The sequence below is a fragment of the Megachile rotundata genome, chromosome 8 (genome assembly GCF_050947335.1).
Source record: "Megachile rotundata isolate GNS110a chromosome 8, iyMegRotu1, whole genome shotgun sequence".
NCBI lineage: Eukaryota > Metazoa > Arthropoda > Insecta > Hymenoptera > Megachilidae > Megachile > Megachile rotundata.
This window is the reverse complement of record NC_134990.1, coordinates 6,155,596-6,183,039: the sequence shown is the minus strand read 5'-3', so window position 1 is coordinate 6,183,039 and position 27,444 is coordinate 6,155,596. Positions and strand designations below refer to the sequence as shown.

At 30.7% G+C, this 27,444-nt stretch overlaps 1 protein-coding gene and 3 long non-coding RNA genes across 39 annotated transcripts in view; 2 read left to right on the top strand and 2 right to left on the bottom strand.

The window, feature by feature from the left end:
- Tlk (Tousled-like kinase) overlaps window positions 1–27,444 on the bottom strand; it is a 59,539-nt gene that overhangs the window by 13,567 nt on the left and 18,528 nt on the right. For 3 of the 20 annotated variants that reach the window (XM_076534600.1, XM_012288034.2, XM_076534602.1), the window contains exon 3: window positions 26,188–26,201. The exons of 15 other annotated variants lie outside the window; for them this stretch is intronic. In XM_076534600.1, the coding sequence (XP_076390715.1) occupies window positions 26,188–26,201 (14 nt within the window). Of the gene's footprint in view, window positions 1–12,537; window positions 12,638–26,119; window positions 26,202–27,444 lie in introns of those variants that run through there. 2 more of the 20 variants (XM_076534604.1, XM_012288040.2) reach the window with 2 other exon arrangements.
- On the top strand, window positions 523–27,431 carry LOC143265024 (uncharacterized). 17 transcript variants are annotated; one of them, XR_013039079.1, is made up of 7 exons: window positions 725–1,088; window positions 1,178–1,367; window positions 9,761–9,884; window positions 11,836–12,488; window positions 26,123–26,226; window positions 27,117–27,210; window positions 27,410–27,424. It is a non-coding gene; the product is annotated as an uncharacterized LOC143265024 (long non-coding RNA). The 17 variants fall into 17 exon arrangements; XR_013039078.1 differs by lacking the exon at window positions 27,410–27,424 and having other exon boundaries at window positions 581–1,088; window positions 27,117–27,400; XR_013039080.1 differs by lacking the exon at window positions 27,117–27,210 and having other exon boundaries at window positions 726–1,088; window positions 27,417–27,431.
- LOC143265033 (uncharacterized) lies at window positions 1,375–5,623 on the top strand. Its single transcript, XR_013039103.1, has 2 exons — window positions 1,375–3,589; window positions 5,351–5,623. It is a non-coding gene; the product is annotated as an uncharacterized LOC143265033 (long non-coding RNA).
- On the bottom strand, window positions 13,648–15,701 carry LOC143265026 (uncharacterized). The gene is made up of 2 exons (XR_013039095.1): window positions 14,526–15,701; window positions 13,648–14,418 (listed from the first exon to the last, which is right to left on the bottom strand). It is a non-coding gene; the product is annotated as an uncharacterized LOC143265026 (long non-coding RNA).

Here is a 27,444-nt window from a genome sequence, read left to right as displayed (position 1 = left end):
TGGAATTTTAGTATCATATCGCGAGTTTTGGCGTATTAGAAATTTGATGACTAGAGATTTAGGAATTTCGGAATACAGAAATATTGAAATTTCAGGACTTCAGTTTTGAAATTTTATAATTCTGTAATTTCTGAACTTTGAAATTTACAGATTCCCAAAAAATTTGAGAAATTTTTGAATTTGAAATTTTGGAACGTTGTACTTAAAAATTTTCAAGTTATGAGTTTGAGATTTTGGAATTTATAGATATGGGATTTTAGAATTTGGACTTTTTGGACTTTGAACTTTTCAATTCTTGCACTTCAGAATTTTGAAACAGAAATTTCGAAATTTTTAATCTTAAATTCTGGGACTTCTAATTTTGAATCCTTTAAATGTTGAAATTTTTGAGTTTTTAAATTTTAGGATTTGGTTTTTTAAGACTAAAAAATTTTGGAATTTTGGAGCTTTAAAATTCTGAAATTTTATAAATTATGACATATCTGAATTTGTGAACTACGAAACTATGGAATTTTTTGTTTCGGAATTTAGGAAGTGGTAAAGTAACGAATAATGAAATTAAAAAAATACAAGTACCCTTACAGTGGTACCACTGCTTACGTTCCTGTAAAACGTCGCGTCGTGGCGACGTGTGCTTCAGCCCGTGTGAGGGCGTATTAGCGAGACACAGTCTCGGTGGAGGGGATTGGAGGAACTAAGCGTACGCGTGAGATGACGGTCGGCGAGCATAACTGCTCAGGCAGGCGGGCAAGTGGGAGTGCTTGTCAGCTTTAGGTGTAATAACGCAATATTTGTCGGTAGTCGCGCTTCTACACTCCGACAGTGTGGTTCTATATTGTTTGCACAGTGTTTTTAACTTTGTGTTTTATTCTACGATTCAATTTCCACGATTTTTAATTCCGTTAAATTACACCAACATTATTACTCATCAATTATACATTGCATTTATCACGTTTGTGTATTTACAGTTAAAAAACATGTTCTTGTGAGATTTTATATTCCAATGTTTGTGTTCACACGATACTTTCCTTCGTCTTATGTTATTCGTTTTTGCGATTTAATCCACTATTAATATTCCACTCACTTCGGTACAGTGTTTTAAGCTTTAAATCACTTTTATCACGACCGTATATTATGAGCATATGAATTTATACAAGTGTTAAATAATAATTACCAGGTAGTGATGGCTATATATTCGAAATTACATACTTCGCGTGCCTTTCGATTTGACGACGTACATACTTGAAAGAGACGGCAGAATAGGAGCGCCTCATACTATCGATGCGACAGTCAGACAAGGAGCAACGTTGCAATATTTCGGATGCTGTGACAACGTCGCACCGCTACACTGTTTTCATTTTTTCAATGTACGTAATAGATTTAGTACAGCAGCCGCTCGATACATGCCCGAATTCTGAAGGATAGGAAACAGTTTTTTAACAAGTGGCTATTTATCGAATCAATAATACGAGCGCTCTACTCACGGACTGCTAATTTGTTTACTCGTATGGATTATTATGTTTCGGTTTATGCAAGTGTAGAATAATAAATTTCGAAATTTACCATTTTTCAAACTTACGTATCTTCAAATATCTAGTTTAAAATTTGTTAATTTATACATTTACAAATTTACAAAATTACAAATTACAAATTTGGAAATCTACAAGAGAACAATTTTTCAAATTTAATTTTTTCAAATCTATAAAATTATAAATTAATAACTGTTTAGACCTATAAATAATAAATTTGTAAATTCACCTATTAATAATTTTCCAAATGAACATTACAAATTTTCAAATTTTGGATTTGAATTTTTTTCATTGTACAGAGATGCACAACAGAATTTTTAAATTATTACTTTTGGAATCTTTTATAATTGTGTTTCGGTGAAAGTTGCGTACTGTATATACATTTGTTGAACGTGAAAACATTTTGAAATTGATCAAATATTATAATGAAATTATATATGCATTCGTATTTTCGGTGGTCAGAAATAGGCAAGTTAAACGTGACATCGCACACATTCCATTCGTCACTTTGCTGGGCGACAAAATAGAATGTGCGCGCGTGTTGAGAAATGCGTGTCGAGGAAGAAATGTTTTACAGCTATTTATCGAGCGGCTACTGTATATAATTTCACATGATATACATTCGCGAGAGGACTACAGTTGTCCAACTCTGATTTCGAAAACTTTTGTATATAAAACAATAATATCCATATTGCCATTCTCGATCATTTTTAAAATATAAATAACTAAAAAGATATATATTTAAAAAAGATATATACTAAAAAATAGTAAAATATGTTTAATACGTACTTTAAAGCATACTTAATATTCCAAGAAAAAAATATCATGTTATATTCAAACTTGAGTACATGAAACCATTTTATTTGTGTGTAGACTTTGCATAACTTATATAAAATTTGTTAATAAATAATAAATATCATTTATAAGTTTTCAATAATTTCACATGCAATCTTAGATATTAAATTTTGCTTACAAAGAATAAGAAACATTCAATTTCATTATATAAAACTTCTGGGGGCTTTTCAAAAAATATGAGGTTAGTAGTGTACTTAACCAAACACGAAAGATATTGGATTAGTCTACTTTCTTTTTAATTAAATCAATGTCTTTAAAATATCTCTAAAATAATGCTAAATTTTTAAATAAATTTTAACAAAAAATTGTTTAATAATACAAAAATTATTGAATATTATTAAACAGTTTCTTGTTACAATTTATTTAAAAATATGTAGCTTTTGAATGGCTTCCTTAAGAACATGAAGACGGTGGTAGTATCAGTTATAATGTAAAACATCGACTTTCAACAGCTTTCTAAATATGAAGTATTTTACAGCTTTAAAGGAATTTGTATTTAACGTTTTCTCTAGAAATATCCACAATCTCTGAAAGTTACCTATTAGGTATACTACTGCCAACTTTGTATTTTTGTGTCTCCAAAAGCAATACAATATTTAACTTGATTTATGAGTTTTAACCGCAACAGCGTGCATGTTATAGAGATTATTGAAATGTACATAAAGCATAATTAAAAGTATGAGAGTTTTCCATAAAGTTTATGACAGGAACGCACAGTCTTAAAAGACGATGAAAATGCTAACGATGGTATACGTTAGAATGCCGTTTAGCCGTGCGAAACGGTAGAGACAACAAGCATGGATATTTGATGCGACGGCAACACAGCAACGACTATCCCCACTTCTCTATAAAACGAGCCACTGTTTCCCCTCTATACGTTGGGTTAACCCCCCTCCAATGACCTCCCAATAGGTCGCACACTCATTAGCCCAGTCGCGCGCGATTCTCCCCTTCTACTCGGCGCTGCCGCATGTCTCTGGCCGATCAGCTGGTCGGCCACGCGGCGTTGCCTCATTGCTTCGGCTTGCGCTCTGCTTGCCATTCAACCACGCGGTTCTCTCTGCACACCGCCTCAGGAAAGGTTAGGTATACCCCGGTGCCCCGTGTGAACGGCGTGTGCGCACTACACGCTGCAAGGACGACTTCTCTCGATTTCATCCACGTTAAAGTCACCTCCTCCAAGTCGGTCCAGAAAAAAATTCTAGGTGACCATCTTAATTTGTTATGCTGACAGCACGTATTCTACATATACACTCAACATTTCAAAGTGACGGACGTATTCGCAACGTCTGTATGCCGCTGGCCTTAAAAGATTTGCGCGCATGGCGGTTTCGAAAGTTCTATAAATAAACGTTTCTGATACTTAAAAAATTATATTTATATTGTAATTAATTAATTTCGGTACACATATAAACGTTTTTCAATCTGCAAACATTTGGGATCATATTTAGATTAAATCAAGTTGATATCAAGTTTATCCTGATATCCTAAGGTTTCAAAATACACTAGTTCCACAATTCTCTGGTTCAAAAATTCCCTAGTTATGAAATTCGCTGGTTCAAAAATTCCCTAGTTCCAAATTTTCTAGTTTCAAAATTCACTAGTTCCAAAAATACCCTAAATGCGAAACTCCCCAGTTCCAAAATTCCCTAGTTCCAAATTTACTAGTGTTAAAATTCTCTAGTTCTAAATTTTCTAGTTTCAAAAGTCATTAGTTCCAAAAATTCCCTAAATCCAAAACTCCCCAATTCCAAAATTCCCTAGCTCTAATAATTAACAATAATTTTTGAATAGATGATCCGTCTGCGAGATGCGCATGCGCACATCGTATTTTGCGCATTATGCCGATTGTACTATTGCTATTCTTATTTGCAACGGTTATAAATATTCGTTTTGTTGTTATTATATAATCGTTGGTTGTTATAACATCTTTTACTTGTTTCAACTATTTACTATAACTTATTAATGTGATGTTAATCTCTGTTACAATATAAAGTGTAACATCATGTTAATCAGTGTTATATTTTTTTAATTGATACGGAGTACCCACATCAAACTTATAGATAAATAAATAATAATATTTAAAAACGTTTATCTCATTTTTTCTATTCATAATGGCTACAAGTGATTCTAGAGCACTTTAGAAAAGGTTGTTATAAAACTATCTTTGCGTATAATCACATAATGCGCGAATTAGGTGTGCGCATGCGCAGCGTGCAGATGAAGTTTACTGAAAGATATTGCTTTCATCGGTATTTCAGAAATAATTAATTTAGCTTAAATTTGGTTTCTGATGCTGTTTGTGGATTAAGCGACCTTTTGATCTATACCAAAACTAATAATTATAATAATTAATTACATAAAAATATAATTTCTCGATACCTCTGAAACGTTTTTTATAAAATTCCTAGAACTGTCGTTTGTACAAACTTTTTGTTGGTTCTTTTATATTATTTTTACGGGCCATATAATAAATGGAATTGGATACATTGTTTTTTAGATATAAATTTGCAGGTGCTACGGTCTTCCACTTTTTATTTCAAATTATGTTACAAGTTCTCAAATTTATAGATTTCCAAATTAACGAATTTTTCAAATATTTATATTTTTATATTAATTAAAAAATTTTTTAATTTTTAGATCAGAACACATGATGTATTTTTCTTAATCTATTTCTTCTTCGTTATTAGTTAAGTATTAATTAAAAGTACGAGCTATAATTTTACAAAATTATTACTTTTAAGAACATCTCTGTATTAATAAGTTTATATCAGATTGGGGTTTTATCATATCTTCACCATATTAGACACTGCTCAGATTGTGAAAATAGCGACATACGAATAAAAGATACCACCATACTTGTAAACTTTTTATATGAAAATATACACCATAAATTACACATAGTTAATTCTTGAATATTATTGTGAACGCTAGTATTCTTCCGCTTACATCGCCATTTTCTCTAGGGAAACCTATCCGGTTCACCATCTACCTATTCGGATAATACAAAATGACACAAGAAAGCCTGTAGTACGGCATGAAGTGACACAATAAAAGATATCTAAAAACTTTTCACTATTTTATACAATAAGTAGTAATGAATATTTAAAAAAAAAAAAAAAAAGAAAAACAAAAAGAAAAAAAATGTTCAAAATAAGTATAACAAAAATAGGTAAACCTGTAATTTGCTTAGATAACCTATCCATGTCCTAGTTAATAAAGACATAATTTTATCCTAAGTTTACTATTATAAATCATTTAAGTTACAAAACCATTACTTGTTATTTCACAAATCACGGATGACTGATATAAAGAACAAGATTATATAATGAACATTAGTAATTTTAGTCTACCTAGCCATTATATAACAATCGCGTTTACCTTTGTAAGGAATAATTAAGGAACCTACTTTTTTTGAGAGGTTATGTGAATACCCTGTGATGATTGTTTAAACACAATTGAATACGACATTGATACAATGTGTAATTTTGACATGATCATAGGAATGATTCAATTATACAATGAAGTATAAAGTTAGGGTGGGGCTCAGGCATATGAACCTTAACCAAACACTTAACGTAGGTAGATCAGTAACGATCGAATCCTCTAGTTCCTGTATGTGGCACTAGATGGTCGCTGGAAGCAACCCTTCCGTTACAGAAAAAAGTGTAATTCCTGATACATTTTCTCTTTACTTGAACATCTACATCTCGTCAACGTCTATGCCGATATTTCTCGAACTTCAAATACCCATATATCCATTCTTAAATTTTCGTTACTACAATTATTAATACATTATTATATTTTTATAATTAATCATTATTTTGGTTAACAACAAATTTATAATATAATAAAATAACGAAGTACACCGATTAATATCTGCATAACTGTGTTATGACTAATCGTTCCATTCATATAATCATTCTTATAATTATTCTTTTTATCTGGCGTTATCGCACGCTTTTCGCGTTGTTGCAAGCTCACAATGTACGTTCATGTACGAAGCTGAACGGAGACTCACGAGTCATCGCCCGCGAATTTGCAAAACATTCAAACGATACGACTATCGTACTCTGAGCTGAAAAATTTGGATTACATGTAATTTATTGAGAAGTATATATGCTTAAAATAATTTTTTGCTATTTTAATAATGATTATATGAATGATTACATGATTAGATGATGGTTATAAAATATCTCAACTTTCACGCACTTCACAGTTTGAAAAATACTGGTTCACGGTGATTAAGAATTTTGTATGTTGCATACTCTCGCTATATGGCTATATATATATGTTTAATTACTTCCATGTACTAATGACACTTTCTATTATCGCGAGACAAGAGATTTATAAATTTTAAATTTCATATTTATAAATTTTCAAATTTTCATATTTGGAAATGTTGACATTTTAAATTTAGAAAGTTCGAATTCTCAAAAATAGAGACCTAAAAATATAATACTTATTATATAAAAATTTTAAATGTAAAATTTGAATTTTACTTAAATTATTAAATTTGAAATTTTTTAATTTAGGAATCAGGAAATGTTTAATTTAAAAATTTTCGATTCTCAAATATACAGATTTGGATATTTAAAACTTAGAATTCCAATAATTTAAATATAACAAATTTTCAAATATTACAATAATTAAAGCGAATTTACAAATTTTGAAATTTTTGACAATAGGGCTATTATATATAACAGACAATGAATTATATGTATACAACCTTTTTTGCAATATTTCTGCCCATACAGCGCTGTATATATAATAGTGGCCATACAGCGAGTTGCAACTGTAATACTAACAATATTAAATCAAATAAATACAAAACAAACAGTAAATCAAATGATAGTGACATTTTATACAGCTGCACAATAAATGTAGCTAAAATTGTGTTGATGTAAATAATAAATAGTATGTCTGTCAATTTATAAATATACTAATAAGAAATTATACTAATCTGAATAAAAGAATTTTTACTTTTTGTTCTAAATCAGGTGTATTTTAACTGTTAACTCCTCTAACTTAATCAGCATTAAAATGAATTAATTTAAAATTCCATAAGATTCTTCATACCACACAGAAATAATCGCAGGAAAATTAACGTATAAGAAAGGAAGAGCAATAGAAAATAATTATCAACGATAAAATTTTGAAAATGATCATTCGCGTTAAACTGACTGTCGGTAAAAAGATGTCCATCTCCCACGATAAAGTCCGTCCTCACCGAATCGCGCGCGGAATCTGCGTAGGTAAACACCTGATAAACGACTGTTTAACGAAAACTTCATTTCCTCGTCTCGATGTTTACGCAAGCAAATAGAGTCAAAAACAAACGGAAAGAGATCGAGTTAAGACCGAATTAATTTCGAAAATTTAACGAGGTAAAATAATTTCGTAATGAATAATACAATTAGATGAGTGATTGTAAAAACGAACGATCGTTCCGACGCATGCAAATAACGAGATAATCGGATCTACAATTCCACGCATGAGTGAACGGGGTATACGAGATAAGTAGATATACGGATAAAGTAAACAGCTAAGAAGAAAGTGACGGAAGAGAGGAGGCAAGGGACACTTTCCTTGCTTGCTGGGGCGTCGATATATCAGCAGTCGGCGAAAGAAGTTCAATGTGGCGGTAAAGGCAGACGGTAATGCAGATTGCGAATTGGTCTTTAGGCGTCTCCTGTTACCGCGTTACGTTGAATACGCGGCTGCAACCTAGCCTTACTTTGGATAGTAAGAGAAGGACCTTGCTGGACTTGTCCGACTTTTTTTTACAACTTTTTATAACACCACAGTTTACAATGTACAGATACTTCATAATATACGCGAATATTAAGTACAGTTATTTGATCATTTCAAGAATGTAAACAAACAAAGGAAAATCGTAATCAAAAATCCCTAAATCGATTCTTGTTAATCACAATAATTTTTTGTGCAGAAAATGTGATGACTAATGTGACTAATACTGTACTAAAATTTTGAGTACTTTCGTAAAGCACTACTTTAAATATTTATATTTATATGATGTCCATTTACTGATGCTTATTATTTTTTTGTTGTTGTTCACTATGCACGTGACAAATATTATCAAACCGTAAAAGCATAAAATAAAAGCTAAAATATTTTATTAAACATACAATACAATTAACTATTTCGTATGGTCAATAAATTGCAGCACATTTCAGTTTCTGTATGCATATTCATAGCCTACATTAAATGTATCTTTGAATGTTTATATTTCTAAAATTAACAAAAATACCTAATGTTTCACATGGGTCATTAAGAATCTGTGTGATGTATTACAAAATTTTGTTAAAGCTGAAATTGAACAATTAGGGTGCTTCCTGTAGGACAAAATAATTCTGTTTCTTGTCTTCGACTTTGTAGGATCAAGATTTAATTTTCTATATCTGAGAATTTGAAATTACAAAATTTGAGAATTTGTAGCCCTTCTTACAAGCTTGTAAATTCATAAGTTTATGAATATTTAAATAAAAATTTTCCAAATTTTTGAATTTGTCAATTTGAAACTAAAAAGTTAGAAGATTAAAAATTTTGTAATTAAAATACTTCTAGAAATATAATTAAAATATTTTAAAACTTGAAATCCTTAAAATTAAATTTCCAAATTATCAAATTTTTTAATTTTTATATTTCAATCTTTGTTAATTAAAAAATTTACTCATTTGAAAATTTGATAGCTTTACATTTTTAAATTCCAAAATCTCCAATTCACAAATCTCTCAAATTTTTAAACACCCAAGTTTTTGGAAGTCTAAATGTAATTTTCCAAAATTAAAAAATTTGAAGTCGTAAACTTTTAAATTTCTAAATTTGAAAGTGTGTGAATTAAAACAATTTCTTAAAAAAAAATTTAAGTTGAAAAATTTATAACGTGAAAAGTTTGAATGTTTATTCCATTTGCGTCTAAAACGTTTGCGGATTTTGTGTGTTATAATGGATGGTGGGGTGCATTTCCCCTACGTCGCCATTTTCTCTAGGGAAACCTAACGTGCTTGTCAGCGTACGTGCACTTCGAACCTTTCAATGTTTTCAACCTTAGCCATTCGCGTACTGTCCTTGCCACCAATTTATGTTGCTTCATTCCTTTCTATTTCCTTTCTTGTTAATTACTTCTGATATGATTCGTATAATTACTTTAAACGATATTTCAAAACGTTGTATTCCATTGCTACCCTAAATATCTAAAACTTATGTATACGTTCACTACTGAATTCAGAATTTAAAAAGTCGAACCGTTAACGAACCGAAAGTCTATCGGTGTGAATCATAACCATAAATTTCAGATAAAAATTAAATAAAAAATAGTGATTTATAAAGAATATTACGATACCGATTCGCAGAGTAGAGCAGTGTAGCCGCAATGGCCAACGAAAACTGGAAAATCACTGGTGGTACACGATGAAAAAAGATGAGAAGTTTTCGAGACGCCAAAAAATTGAGGAACGTCAAACGTGAGTCTTGCTTGTACGTATTCAGTTCCCAAGGTTGGTAGGTATGTATAAACTTTCCATGCAATGTGCGTAGTATCCACTTACTATCGAAAGGATCAATACGGGGAACATGCACTAACAACTTGCTTGCTTTTATGAATCTCCCTCGCGAAGACTGTAGGTCACGCAGCAATATGGCATTATCATTTCTAAGACGAAAAAAAGTATCGTTTTTCTTTATTTATTTGTCAGAATAATCGTGCATCAATAACACGATAGCGCAGCATAACGTTTCAATATTACTTCAATCCTTAATATGCACGTATTTTTATAAACTTAATATATTTTATTTACACCGATATACGATTTTTATCTGCGGCATAAAAGACTGTATGATTATCGCAAAAAATGTGCGTCAAAATTTTGTTCGAATTGAGTCGTAACAGGACACAACGTACTGAATTTCTTTGAGACAAGGAATAAACGGAGGTTACACCAGGGGTGTAGCTTGAGTGTCCTTCACCCTCCCTGACTCACGGCATTCTGTAATCGGATCAACTCGGCGACACTCGTGTATATTCGCAGGTTCCGGATGTTCGTAGTTCCGAATTCATAAAAATACTCCTTACGTTTAATGAACGACAAAAGTAGAGAATGTTGGAGGGTTTAAATCGATACATAAAAACTGCTTTCTTTTAATAACATTGGTATTAATAATGAAGAAGGCAGTGAAAAGGATCTGTATTTTTGTTGCTTGTTGATCGATCATGCTCTCGGCTAGAGCTTGTGGTATCGCATGTCATTCGTGCGTTTTCGTTCGGTAAACGGAACGTCCCGATTGGACGTCGAATTTGCACGAGTTCCAAGTCGACTGACTAAGAGATGGAAGAAGAATGAAGCCGACGAAGATAAAGAAAAGAAACTAATCAGCATTTTCGCGACTCCATTTAGACACAATTAAATACTACTGCAAAAACCGTATGCTTTTCAATCAAAATATAAATAGATAAAAGAATACTATATAAAAATTGTATAAAATAATTATATATTGACAATTATATCTATATCGCTTGAAAGTAGTGCAAATTAAACTTTTCGAAGAATCTAGAAAGTATGTTCAAGATAGAGGTGCAACTGGTAATTTAATCAGCTGACAATGTTATTAAAATGTCGTTAAAGCGAACGGGAACGGTTGAAGTAGAATGTAACGTGTAGTTTTATTATCTAAATCTATTCATTCTCATCTAAACTTTTGATCTAGCTTTACTTAATATAACTTTATTATTTAAATTTAATTATTTTTTAAAGAAGTTAGATTACTTACTGTTTGAAGTTTAAGCATAAGTAAATAAACTGTATAATATTTATGAATTCAAGTTAGAAATTTTTTAAGTAATAAATAAAATAAATAAATTTTATTAATGTAGTTATGCGTTAGCTTAGATGAGATTAAATTAGATTTATATGGAATTGTAAATCTAGATATACTAAATTTAAAAGCGAAACGAATCAAAAAGTGTCAAATTCCAAAATTTGAAAATTGCGAACTTCAAATTTTCAGATTTAGTAATTTAAAAATTTCAGATTCATAAGGTCAAAAATTCAGAATTTCGAATTTGAAAAATTTTCAACTTTCCAAAAAATTATATATTTTCAAATGACAAAAATAATGATGTAATTAGCTATCGGTTTGAGATTGAAATAAGAGTAAACAGAGTTAAATGATACATCTACCCATTAAAGATTATCCTAATCCCTTCTATTAGTCTCACCGATAGTGCCAATATATCGTCAAGTATTAATAAGATGTTGATAATTTATCGTTATTAAATAGCAGCACCTCCGGTTCAAGGACACGGCTTCTCGTACGATAAATGTATAACTTAGTCGTGCGCTGATGCACGTGCGAAAGATCAAGCATAACATTGTATATGAATGAGATCTAATATGTAAATTTAGTTTATGAACATTGTGATGTAACATAGGTCAACAAGTAAAACATCTATCTCCGTGGAGCATTGATGAATGCAGAGAGAAAGACGTAGAGCCCTCGGAAGCTGCGTTTCAAGTGGCATCCGCCGGAGGCGAGCAGTGTCACCAAAGGTAGGGGAACTGGAACTGCAGCGGAAGGAAGGAGAAGGGGGGCGGCGCGCATTCGGCTTCTCCCGAAGCGAAACGACGCGACACGATCGCCGCTGCTCCACTGAACGGCGTGGAGTGTTGTGTATAAATAGACGGCACGTCGACTGGCCGTCTGCTCTCGCCGGTGTTACGCTATTGCACGTATGCAACTTGTATGCTTATGCGATAGAGGGTGGTTTTCGTATTGATTCGTACAATAGCTCTCTGTATTACCGACTTCTCGTAAACTTTCTACGGACGAAATCGATGCTGCTAAAAATAATCAGCATTACCGGAAACCGTTTCGTATTTTTACATCCAACTTTTAGTGCAAAATTTCGTCACGACGTAACAGATAAGACATGAAATGGACGTGATACGAGAAGTTGCTGCTTTAACCTCTTTAAGAACATTGACACATATGTGAACGTTTAATTACTTTAAATCTCTCTGATAGTCATGCACTTTTTGGTTATATTATTAATACTTTTGGAATTTTATTTAATTACTATACTACGTAAGTAAAATATAATAATATACAGAATTAGATCGTTTCTTTTTCTAACCTTAAAAAATCATCCTTGAAGAGGTTAATGGACTCTCCCATTGTCACTGCTCAGGAGTTTAGACGTCAGAAACATTACATATCGATCTTGTTTGACACTTCTGAAATAGTTGTTATTTTCGAAATTTATTAAATAATCTTCTACATACGATATACAACTATTATAGCCTTTTTATTTACTATTAACTATGATTATGAATCGATTAAAAATCCGCCATGTTACGAACTGCATATAAGTATATAATCATTTTAAGTTTAAAATATGTAGATTTACTCATTGGTTTTGAATAATTATGAACACTGCTATTGAACAGCCAGTTTCGAGAAAAATGCGTTTGAAGTTTTACAATGATTTCGATTTCAAATAAAAAATTTTTCATTTTATCATAAGTCATCAATTTCAGGTCCATAAAATTATTTCTTGGAACTTCATACTGATTATAAATACCAGTAATAATATAAGCAGCAATTCTAATTGTAGCGGTGCTATGTATATTATTTTTGCTATTTTCAATAAACTTTCATTATTTTGATTAAAGTAAAGAATCTGGTGGAATCATAACAGAATACCGGGAAAGCCTAAGGGAATTTTAACTGAAATGGATTATTAAAATAAAATTGTTCATAGAAAATATTGATGAAACATCTAATATTAAAAACATGGTGTTTTATGTGCTGTTTACAAATTTAAGCATTTACAAATTTATAAATCATAAACTTTTTAATCTACAAACTTAGAAGTCCATAAATTTTTATAAATATTACAATGTAGACATTTTTATTTTACAAATTCATCAGTTTTCAATTTACAAATTAAAATATTTCGATGTTATAAATTAAAACATTTAAAAATATATCTATCGATTGGATATCGTGAAAATTCGCTCGAATTCGCCCGAATTTTTCCGACTTAATCCGAAATGAATCAGACTACCCGAGGATCTCTCGAGTACCCATACGAATCTATCCGACTTTATCCGACGCGACCCGAACCTGACCCGAAATGTCGAGTAACCGCAAGACAATCATTGAAGTTGAAGTATATTGATTTTACAGCAATTTTTTTGTATAGATTATAATTTGTCTTGGAAAGTAAGTATCTAACATGAAATTGAACTACATCATGCGATGGAGTAGACTTTTATTTTAGAAAACAGCATTGCGGAAATACATAGGGTGTCGACCGTGTGATAATCACTACCAGCTCGGCCATTCAACGCGGCGTTGCGCATAGTTGCCGAAATTGAGAAATTAAATACATGTATAAATACTCATTTGTTTTTAACAGTTTCGGACATTTTTACTTTTGAAATGATGGCAATTAAATTCTTAAGTATGAGTATTTCAGAATTGAAGGATTTGGAAGTTTTGGGAATTTGCAAAGTTTAGGAGAGTTTGAAGACTTAATTATTTTGAAATTTGGAGAAAATTGGAAATTGGGATTTTGGGAATTTGAAAATTTGGAAGTTTTGGAGACTTAGAAATTTGGAAATTTGGAACATCGTGAATTTGAAAATATAGAACGTAGGATTTTACAAATTCAGAATTTCTGGAATAGAAAAATTGTTGAAATTTGAAAATCTGGAAATGTAGGAATTCGATGTCAGCCAAATGTGACTCACGAGCCACTTGATCATGCTTCAACTAAGTGCAGCACACCTACAAACTTTCACTTGGAATTAAAGGAGGAACACGTATTCGTTTCAGAACACCGTTCACATGTGTTATATGCGAAGTCTAACGGTCGCATACGAAAAGTTGGACGAACGACAGGTACGCTATTTCCAAGTAGCGTCAAAAACTCTGTCTAACGGCCGAGTGAAATGCATCGCTTTTAACATCTTTATCGATGGTATATTTAACGCGATCGATAAGTTGATATCTAAAAGCAGACACATAAAAAAAGAGCGAATAAAAATAAACAAGAAAGAACAATATGGAAGAATGTAAGGGAATAAGGTAAAATTGAATATCGAGATTGTTGCTTACGTAATAGCCTCCGGACATTCTTAAAGCGTACGCACACGCTACGCCACGTTACACCACGTGATTAATCAGAGCACGGAGACACGTGATGCAAAAAATCTGGCAACAGCGTATAATGGTGGTTCGTGTATTACATTCGTAACACCGCGCCGAGTTCGGCGCACCAATGTTACGCACGCTAATTGGCCTCTGTACGTTATCCGTTCGCCAATCGGCCGCGGCGACTCTCTCGCGTTCTCGACTTCCGATTTCTATTGCCTTCAGGGACGTAGGTAGTTCTTATGGACAGTTCGGACGATAAACGAGCTGCTTATTTTAAAAGTGGGGCAAATTTTTTCTTATCGCGAGTTTGCATTTTTTTGTATATAAGAGTATTCTGATAAATTTCAAAATATTGCTAAGTACTAATAGACAAATTTTTTTATGGTGATTATTATCTAATAGTGTAGTGCTGGCAAAGAAAGATTAATTAAACGTATAATATTTCAGTTCTGTTTCTTAATTTCTTCGAATCTTTTCCATGTTCAAATCCTTCTTATAAGATACTTTTATTATCAATTCTTATGGGTTTTATTTTTGTAAACGTCAAAGTAATATTTCTTGGAAATGGGGACTTCATTGGAATGGCGTTATACAGGAAAGTATTTCTATTTTTCTATTATTATCTACCAACTTTTCGTTGAAATCATTGTAAAACATATTTTTAATAAAATAAACTATAATTTGTAATTAATTTTCAAATAACAGTGAAATTGAAGGGATTTGTGCGCTGATTCTAAAATAAACGTTGCAACTTTGTTGAGTATTTTTTAGAAACTGAAGTTGCAAGCTGATAATAGAAATCAGCAATGATACTGCTATAATAGCTCATATCGAGGTTACCAATATTATATAAGTTGTAGTTTTTCACCGCATTGTCAGTATTACTAAAATTCATCGGAGCTACATTGTACCGTAATGTATTCGGCTAAAAATAATTTCAACTTAAGTATTGCATCACTTTCAAAATAAACATCCAATACTGTTAATCACTTAAAGTTTTATCGCTCAAATATTAGAGGATTCGAATTAATTTTACTACAGATTACAGATAAAAATATACTGTTTTATTTATTCTTATTATTTTCGTTTTTCTAAAGATGGAGTCTTCACTTGAAATGGAATAACTAAAAATTCTAAATTATAATTATAAAAATTCCTTATTTTCTAATTGCCCAAATATTTTCATACATAAAAACTAACAAATTTTATAATTATAATACTTCAAAATTTAGAAGTTACAAAAATTCCTAAATTTTCAATTAATCAAAATTATAAAAATTCCTAAATTTTCAAATTATCAAAATTATCAAAATTCCTAAATTTTCAAATTATCAAAATGATCAAAATTCCTAAATTTTTAAATTATCAAAATTCCTAAATTTTCAAATTATCAAATATTTGTATTTTCATATATAATAACTTTCTACATTAACAAATTCTCTAATTGCTAATTTCAAAAATTTTTAATTTAGAAATTATAAAAATTACAAAATTTCGAAATTATCAAAATTGTTAAAGTTTCTAAGTTTCTAAATATTTCAATTAGCATATTTAAAAATCTCCACCATGACAAATTGTCTAATTTCAAAATAAAAAAAAATTCCAAATTATTAAAATTTTCTTCAAATTCCAAAAGATAAAAATTTTCACATTTCCAAACTGTTAAATTCTCACATTTCAAAATTTATAAATTCTCTTGTTTAAACATGCACTTGAACACGAATGACAATGGTCGTCATAAAAAAACGCAATTTTCATAATTCTACTTAATTTCCAATAATTATTAAATATATAAGTAGTAACATTATAATAGCAATCATTAATGAATATGCAATAAATAAAAATCTTGATGTGTTATATTTCTAGCCTATCTGACATTATTGTATTAATTTAAATGCATCCACAAAAAAAGAAATAAATTTAGAATTTTTATAATCCCGATAAAAATATCACGTTGGTAAAAAAATTATACCATTTTTATCAGCAGATTTATTCAGTTTGTGTACGTTTTCTTCGACAAATACGTGCATGACCTTGAAAGTTACATTTTAGGACATTCGATTACAAAAACAGTACCAAATATAATGTAGCCTTTCATCTGTCATAAATCGTTAAAAATAAAAGATACAAAGACTGATTTTGTCAATATATATTTTTTTTGTAAAGGTAAAAATTTTATATAAACACGAAAAGGACACATATAGTGTATAGCGAGGTTACAGGAAATAATTGCAAATGTTTCTCGAATTTTTACGTTGAAAATATTCCTCTGATCCATATTCTACAAGAGTAAGTTATATATGGTCAGTGACGACTCCTTACACATTGAAAGAACAATACGTTGTACAATATGATAATAAGAGAATAAGGTACACGATTCGTAATTTAATATCTCCTGTAAAAACGACGAAACTTCTGGACCAATCGAGTGTTTACTGCGCATGCGTCATCTACCGTTTACAAACCGTCAGTGCGTTCGACATTTACGAATCAAGGAATTTTTACAGATCGCTGGAAATGAGTAAAAATTACAATCATACCTGAATATTTGATGCTCTCTGTTCATTCCAAAAACGTAAACGAGTTAAGCGTTACAAAGAGCTCAATTGCACTGCGATGCACTGTTCGACACGGATATAATAATAAACGAGAACGTCACTAGCTGCATCCGTTGTTCATGTATCGGAACAACGAGATGCATAATCACGATGCATTTGGGAGTGTAACGATGCTGCAAGCACACACTTTTATACGGCACGTCACAATATTATCGCCTATAAAAACAGCCGTAAAATAGGGTGAATCGCTACTGTATAACGACTTCTTTACGCGATCAAGTTCTTTTTATCAATTAGAAACGTCGATATTCTCAGAAATAAGATCGGCCTGTTGGATTATTTGTTATTCTTTCTAAAGGTTCTGAAGACAGTGAGTAACATTTTTAAATAGTTAGGTGATTTATTCGGTTGGAACAGAAATAATCAGATAATTCTTTTCGAAGTTTCTTAATGTCGTGAGGTTAATTTTTTTGCAATTTTTAGGAATTTGCGAAGTTCAGAATTTATAGACTTGGAAATTTTGGTGAGAATGCGACACATTTGAGATATGGCAATTTGGAATTTTCAAGTTGAGAAATTTCGACGTTTATCGAATTTCAAATTTAGAAATTTGAAATAAATAATTTTGGAATTTACTAAATTTCAAATTTGGGAATTTTCTAATTCAGAAATTTTGAATTTTTAAATTAAGAAATTGGGAAATTTACTGATTTAGAAATTCTGAATTTTCAAATGAAAAAATTTGGAAATTTTCTAATTTAGAAATTTTTAATTTTTAAATTAAGAAATTTGGAAATTTACTGATTTAGAAATTCTGAATTTTCAAATGAAGAAATTTGCCATTTACTAAACTTCAAATTTGGAAATTTTCTAATTTAGAAATTTCAAATCTTCAAATTAAAATATTTAGAATTTACTAAATTTCAAGTTCGAAAATTAACTGAGTTTTAAATTTGAAAATTTAATAATAATATACCCCCCAATTTTCAAATTACAAAATTGCCAAATTTTCCAGCTTTTTAAACTTCCTACTGAAAATTTCAAATTTGCAACATTATTAAAATGAACTTTCTAATTTAAAAATTTTCATCTTAAAAATCTTAGAAATTCGGATTATTATTAACTAGACAAAGTTTTCAATAACAACTTACATTCGAATATTTTATGACCTTGCGATAACCTTGAAAGGTCCTGCGTAGTTCATATCAAAACTTTTGAACAGAATGATATATTTTTTTCACGTAAATTGATTCTTCTGAACATTTTGAGTAAAAAAGTATTAAGATAAAACATCAAAAAAATCGATAGTTCACAAGATACATTAAGGGGTAACGCCACTCTAGAATTTTGAAAAAATCAATTTTTTTTTGCTTAAATGATGCTTTATTATCTATAGAATATGAGAAAAAAGTTTTAAGTGGGAGGCAGGTCGGAAACACGAATTTTTTTAAGTGGACAGCAACCACTCTGTGGTTGGCTCGGCGTAACTTGTGGATACGCGCACAATAATCAGCGTAGAGAACGGTACCTGGGTAAATGCAAAAGGCCTGATTCAGCTAGGTTAATAAATAATGACCCCCAATTTGAAAAAATACACAAAGTTTCTTGAAGGAAAGGGAAATTTGTCAGGAAAACTCATTGATAAGTTTTGAGTATTTATTATGGTTTAGTCAACACCGTTGACACCATGAATCCGTCGAAAAAATATCTGTTTGCATATTCAAAGATGGACTATTCACTATAATGGAACTAATAAAAGCCTTGGATATGTCTGTCGGAGAAAATTGTTACAATTTTTGTCTACAAGCCGACGCCCGATGCATATAGAGTTTTCAGAACGATCTTCGAATGAAGCTTCACAAATGTCGAGATTGAATCTTAGATCCAATAAGAAGGAAAAGGACGTGGAGGATGTTAATATAGAAGGCCAAATGTATGGTGTAGGCATCGCTGATTAAAGTTATATAACAAATTTCTTATGCTGAATGGCAATCAAGCTTTAAACGCGTTTTTCTCGAAATCACTTTATTTGAATGGGCCGGACAAATAACTCGAAAAGTTTTTAACTAATCGATTTGAAATTTCGTGGAGAGGTGCAAAATAATATAACGCAGTGAACATCGTACGGATTTTTTGATTAATTAACTACTTAACTTTTTATTAACAATTTAATGCTGAATTTTCTGCTGTTTTTCGAAACATTTTGTTCATATCTACACTAAATTAACAATTATTAATATTTTTTAATTTCCGTACGTTGTTCCATAGATTTTGGTATATAATATAAGAAAATTTTTGATTTTTTGACTTAGGATCATGCGTTAATGAAAAAACAGTCCGGCCATGAAGCCCTTTCAAAGAAATAGTATTGTTGCTTGCTAGCACCTACAACCGCCATTTTTAGTGCAAATTGTTTATAAAAATTTACCAACCATCTTCAAAACACATCTAATAAAGCCTTTTTTATTCTGACCTTATAACTTGTACGGTTATTACTTTAAAAATTGCCGAAAATCACATTTTTTTCTGACTTCTGGAGTGGCGTTATCCCTTAAAATAAAGAGTGAAATACCCATAAAAATTAAAAATATCACGAACTGTTGATTTTTTTAAGATTGTACCCTAATACTTTTTTTGCACGGAAAGTTCTAACGAATCATTTCACGTAAAAGAAAATATGTCATCGTAGTTGAAAAACTTCATATTGACAAAAATGTTGTCGATATTCACAGAACCTTCCAAGGTAATCGCAAGCTTAAACAGAGTATAAGTATCCTTCGATATAATACAACTTTCGTCAGAGCTATACTTTCGTATGATTTTGTAAATATTTCAGTGTTCTAAAAAATATCAGATACCTTTTACAGGTGGTTCACCACATTTTGCCATCTAGATTTGCATCATTATTATTACTCATAGTAAACAATATTTTAGATGAAGTCGAATGGTTTTGAGGCGGGCATATGCTGGTTGTATATTTTTTTGTCGGTGGACGTGTAAAGGACAAATGAAAGTCATTAATGTTCTTTTAAATGGAATCATATATTTTTTATTGCATCAGCTGATACTCCTTCATATTCTTTACAAAAAAGCATTAATCTATTTATGTGAAAAAATCATTAGTTTAGGAGATATTTTAATTTTAATGTCTATTTACAGAAAAGGTTCAATGTGGCGACCATTTGCATCAGAACACTTTCTGAATTGAGCAATTAATGACTTACTAACATTCCGTAGTGTATAATCTTTTTGCATGTGTAGCACTTTTCCCATTTTCAAAATAAACTAATAACATGTCTATCTTTTCTTCTTTAGAATACTTCATTATGAAGTGATAATTCACCGTATCGTCGTATTCATCGTATTAGAGACGTAACAGAGACAAAATTTCACTGTTTAAAAAAGAAACCTCACAATTCGTTTGGTAATACGTAACCTCTCAAAGCATGTAGAAAAACATTTGCTGTTCAGTTAGGGCAATTCATAATATTGGCGAGAAAGTCACGATTTCCTAGCAAGTTAGAATTAAAATATCTTCTAAACTAATGATTTTTTCACATAAATAGATTAATACTTCTTTGTAAACAATATGAAGGAGTATCAGCTAATGCAATAAAAAATATATGATTCCATTTAAAAAACATTAATGACCTTCATATGTCCTTTACATGTCCACCTACAAATAAAATATGCCACCAGAATATGCCCCTTTCAAAACCATTCAACTTCGTCTGAAACATTGTTTGCTTTGAGTAATAGTAATGACGCAAATCTAGATGGTAAAATGTGGTGAGCCACCCTATATATTGTTAGACTGTCGTGAAATTTCAATGAGTTCATTTACCGTGCAATGTAACAAAGCGTATTAGAAGTATCAATTTCCTGCTTTACTGGAATAATGACGCACACGGAGATAAGAAACGATTATACAAATAACGATAACACTGTTATGTCAGTAACAGACAAATCTCGTAATAAAAATGAGAAAAACGTAAAGGTGATTTGTATGTCGCGAACGAACAGTCAAAGATACACTGCTAATATCGCTTCTTATTTTTACGTAACCTTGGCCGTTATTTACATGTCCTTCGCTCGTTCTGAGCTCCATAAAACGCTCGACACCATCGACTCGATCGACCTTATACCTCTTCGTATTATGCACCTTTTGATATTTCGAAAAGAGGTCAATATAAGTTATATACTGGTCCTGCAACCGGACAAGGGATGATTCTACATGGAAAAATAAACCGAAAATGTAGAATGAAAATTGTCACTATAAGGCGGGCTTTTCGAGAAAATTGAATTCGAAAGATCATCGAAGTACGAATATTTGTTTCCCCATTCAGTCAGTTTTTGGTAATATAGCAATTAATGAAATATTTGTAAATCAATAAATAAAATTATGGATACTAATATAAATTATATTTGAAAATGGCCCTCGCATTATTTGAAAATATATTTAAAAATTTCTGTATTGGAAAATTTCTAAACTTCCAAATCATCAAAGTTCAAAATATAAAAATTTTCAAGTAACAGATTTGTCAATTCCTTTTAATTGGAACCTCTAAACTTGGTGAATTTGAAATTTTGAAAATTCATTTCAAAGTTGCTAAAGGGTCTAACTGAATAAGGTTGTTAAATGAAAAACCCAATACGTCAGTCACTAGCAAATCTAAAAAAAAATTTCACATCTAGAGTCAACCCCTATCTCATCCGTGGGGGTAGTAAAAGAGAAAAAACGAAATCCCAGTTCTTGGCCCATTATATCATATCAAAGTTATAAATTTAAAAAATTGTTGAATATAAAACTTAGAAACTTATAAAATTTGTAATCTAAAAAATTTATTTTCTCAACTTCCAAAATTCTAAATTTCTAAACTGCTTTTGCTACATTCCTAAATGTTTAAATTTCCAAAATTCCAAATATGAAAACTGGCATCTCCAAAAACACCAAAGCTAAAAATCCCTAAACTACAAAAATTAGAAAAATCCAATTTTATGTAGGTTCACAATATACGTATATATTTATGTAGTACGAAAATCCCCAAAGGTATTCATTTATTGTTTTGATTTACAACTATTTTGGGAGGTCAAAATACAAAATGATTCTCCAATGTTCAAACCCGCTTTAAATGTACACACTGGGTACCGCAAGTGTCGGCTATAAATATTACATTTCATATATAAACATGACTTCTCAACAGATTTAATACAATTGTTCGATACAATAATTAAATATCTACTACAATTACTATTATCTTTTCCAAAGATTAAAAGTACAAGTAGCACAAATAATGTTTGCACTGAGAACCTTTTATTTTAGGGCTACAACGAAGTATCACGAAAATGGCGGCAAATTTGAACGTAAAATACTACGAGTCCGAATTTCTAAAGATCTGCTAATTTTAAGTAAATGTTGAATTATTCAGAACGGTTTACTATAAGACACCCCTATGTTTTTTCACTTTAAAGTATATCAAGTTACATTTTTTTGTGCGAAAAAGGTTTTGAGATTGATATTCTTTTCCCACGCCACAGAGGAATAACAAACGTTTTTAATACGTCGACTACTTCGTCATTCGTATATGGGCGACATTTGCTAAACTGACTCAACATATTATTCAAAATTTGTTCACTTTCCTCATACAAAATTCTCGTATTAATTATATGAATTTATGAAAAATAAATGTAATAAGATATTGTGAAAATATTTGGTAAAATTGATTAAAGATTAAAACACTACTTGATGCAATTTTCAATTGTTTCAGTGTGGCAGTCAGTGTGTTAAAGAGACTGATTATATGTGTATATATTAACACTTTGCACTCCTATGTAGAGTGTGGCTCGACATTATATTTCTGTTGAATCTTATAAATAATTCAGATAAATAAATTGGTTCAATATATATACTTTCATTTATTTACTACTTATAATAAATGAAAAACGTATTTGTCGCATATTCACGTGGTTGTAATACATTTGATTGAAATGTAATACATTTGATTCTCTCTTCATCTATTTTGTGAATTAAAGAGTTGGCGGGTAAAAGAAATTAAGAAGTGCAAAGGGTTAAGTCGTGACGCTTCGCGAAACTTTTCGCGAGAAACACGCAGTAACGGCGCTTTTTTAGCGTGTTGAGTTGGTGATAAAATTTTTCTGTTGCAACTATTGTATGGTTGATAAATTTGTGTACGAGTTGGGTTTATATTTTTATATATGGTGATTCACTCAATGTGCACACATTAATAACTCGTAAAGTATACGTCGATAAAAGTTTTTTATGTTAAAGTTGCACGATTCAGAGAGACGCATTGTGATGCATATAGTTCTACTATAGATGAAGGTATTTTTAAAGATTTCAAGATCAAACAATGAAGCAAAATTATTTACTGTTAAACTTAAAGTTAATTTAGACTTATTTATTTTTACCCAGAATTCAATACGTTTGCATATTTTGGCATAAAAAATATAGTAGCCTATACTGATCTTGAAATATATAACTTTCTGAAATATTTTATTTTCTTATAAATGCTTCCGTTTGTAAGAAAAGACCACTGTATAATATGCTCCAGTAAAATCATGGAACTTTCGTTATGAGAGTTCTTATAATTATCCTACGTACAGTGCTACATCAATTTTAGCTGAGAGGTTAGGTTAATCGATAATATAGGTTAGATCAAATTAGCTTAGATTAGGATCGCGATAGATCAAACATTTTTTAATATATTGTCAAAGTTATCAGCCTAAGTAATGGTATGAAGATTTAAACCGAAGGTTAGGTTAAGAGTTAGATTAGCATACGGTTATTGTTATCGATTAAGGTTAAGGCAGAGTTAGACTGCGGTTAGGATAGAGTTAGACTACAATGGATTACTTCGGGGTTAGATTTAGTTCTGATTAGGTTAGGTTAGAATTCGATTACATTAGGATAGTTTCGGGTTAGGTTATAATTAAATTAGAGTAATTCAGAGTTAGTTTGAACTAGTTTTAGGTTAGATATGGTTTACATTGCGCTAGGGTTATGTTAAGGTTAGATTATAATGGATTACTTCGGGGTTAGATTAAGTTCTGATTAGGTTAGGTTAGAGTTCGATTACATTAGGATAGTTTCAGATTAGAATGGATTACTTCCGAGTTAGATTTAGCTCTAGTTAGGTTAGGTTAGAATTCGATTACATTAGGATAGTTCCGGGTTAGGTTATAATTAAGTTAAAGTAATTTAAAGTTAGGTTGGACTTGTTTTAGATTGAATTTGATTTACATTGCTTAGGGTTAGGTTAAGGTTAGATTACTTCAGACTAAGTTGTTTCTTGATTAGAATTACATTAAATATAGTTAGTTTGTGAATAGATCGGAATTAAAATTGATATGTTAGGCTAGGGTAATTTTTGATTACATCTTTCTTAAAAGACGTTAAGGTTAGGATAGGGTTATTTATACTAGTATTGGGCTAGTTTAAGCTTCTTTTATGTTACGTTGCGGTTAGGTAAATTTAATTTTGGGTTAAGTTAAAATAGTTTCAGGTTATGTTGGGTTTACGTTAGGTCTCTAAATTTTTAACATGTTACGAGCATCAGCATCCTACATAATGTCATAAAGATTTCAACGGCACATTAGGTTAATTAAGATTACCAATGCAAACAGTAACAGATATATTATTATACTTTTATTTTAGCGTTTTATAATAATAACTTTTAAATAGAAATTTTATAACTCTACTTAGGACGCTAATCTTATTTCAACATAACCGAATTCAAAATCTTTAAACATTTTTTACCGAATACAAAATTTTGATTCAAATTGTGCAAATTTTATTTCAATTTTCGCGCGCATTTTACAGTGTGGTTAATAACACTCGCGCTTAATTTTTGTAAAAATGTTATTAAAATTAATTCTAAATTAAAAGTAATTCAAAAGTGTGTTTTGTTAGAATTGCATCAGCATATTTAGTATAGTTTTAAATAGTTTTTGAAGGTCATTTTTCGCTGATTTTTTTCATGCCTGCAAGTGTCGCTTGGCACATGACTATGCTGTACCCAGGGATCAATACTTATGTGGCTGGAAAGTGATATTCATTGGCTACCAAAATGCTTGAATATATAATTGTTACTAATAAATATGAAATACAATATGTTCATTAATTAATAATCAGTATCGCTATAAACTAAACGAGAATCGATGAAATAATTCAGAAGGAATTGTATTTGTTAAGCAGACAGAAAAACGATACAAAAATTAGGAGTTAATTAAGTTATAATACTTTTAGCTAATATAGCAGTAACTAAAGACAATAAATTCCTTAACAGTCACTATTATTACCAAGTATATTTTGTAGAAAAAAAATTTTCTTAATAAAAAACAAAAAATTAAAAAATAACTTCTGCACAATACTTCCACAAATAAATTTTATGCAGAAAATATATATGTGTGTGTATATATGTTTACACAGTCTATAGTTCTCATAAGAATTGCAACTTTCGTTGTAAAAGTCGACAAAAAAATGTATTCCTAAGCAAAGAAACCACAAAGGAATTCACGTAACTGACGTGGCGGCCATTTGCAATTATAGTTGACTAGATGTTCCTATTGCAAAGCTACTAATCATTAAACAAAGGCAAAAGTCTCCTTTGTTATTTATAATTTAAGAAAATAACATTATCCCTTGGTACAACATTTTCTCCTATACGTACGAAAATTTAATACCTAAAACTTTGAACGCATTTTTCACGAAACGTTTTGCAGCTGGCGCAGGGAAAAACAGAAAAGCTAACCAGCTGATTAGTCTGAAATTTGATCACGTTATTTTACATATCGTTGGCTCTCGACGGTAACAGATTTACATTTTTATTTCGAAATTTTGAAATATGTCTGATTATGAAGAAACCATGAAAATGGGCAATAACAACGCGCGCCATTTTGTCGATCTTACGCGTTTAAATCTAGTACCGACGATAGCGACATTCATACTGATTAATAATCTTTTTTATTTTATTATACCAGATGAATTTACGAGTTGGAATCACCTGCGCCAGCGAGGGATGACTTTTCAGAGATGGCAACTTTACCTCGGAATATTGTACTGAAAAAAGAAACAAAAACAAATTGTAATGACTATTTTATAGATTTATAAGGTACCCTAATAAAACAAAAAAAAATTCAAATTCTTGTTTATTATAACTACGGAGGAAAATTTCGAATAGATTCAACATTTTTCTCCAATATTGGGATGATTCCTTAAAAAAAATAAGAACAAAACTTTCCACGAAATAAATCGATGCCGGTAAAACGCGTTGCAACAAATTTCCTAAATAAGCTTATAAAATTAGAAATTTTTGAATTTAGGAATTTATGACGCTGGAAATTTTCAAAATCTCAAATTTAAAGATTTGAAAATTATTAAAATTACAAATTTCAAATTATTATCTTACGAAAGTTAAAGAAATATCCCTAGGTATAGCATTGTCCACTACTTTATTTGTTTCATTATAAATTCGAAAGTAGATACGTTTCGTAATATGAGTACAGCAAAGTTTTGATATAAACAATAATGATCTACACGATATAAGGCACCTTCGGCTCGTTCGCCGTGAAATGTAACGTGATCTCGTTTTAGTTATACACATAAGACAATGCCAATACAGATATACAACTTTGTTATGTTTCATTTTTCCGTTGCCAATCATTTATCAATAGATTTTTCAAACTTTTCTGAGAAAATGGGACCAAACGATATATTTTAGGCAATATTTACTGGTTTAATTAACTATAAATTTCGATCGTAAAGGAGGATAACGAGTGAAAAAGGAATAAACGCTACCAGTCGATAAAGGTTAAAAGCCTGCTGTATTGTTTACAATGCCAGTGCGCTGTTAACTTGTTTATTTTCAGTCCTTTTTCTATACAACCATTCCCAACATATTCGTGACATTTTCCTGATTAAAATAAGATCAAACACAACGTAATTTGAAACATATTTACTTATAACAACTTGCAGAAATCTACAAAGTCATAAAGTCTACGATTTCGACTGTCAGACGTATCACGTGATTATCCGAGTGGCACCGAAGACAAACGAAATTACCCGACGTGTCAGTACACATTTTTAGATACTTTTACATATTTTTTAAATTTTGCAGCATAAAATAATCTCACAGCAGGTGTACTATATTTCTGTATACTTTAAATACGTCTTTTGAATTCGACTGTTTTCACACTATCCTAAACACCATAACCTGTTACATTAATCTTCGCCTAAACTAATCGAGTTGAAATTTTCATTTTCGAGAGGTGATAGAACAGAAATCACGTAATGCGAATGGAAG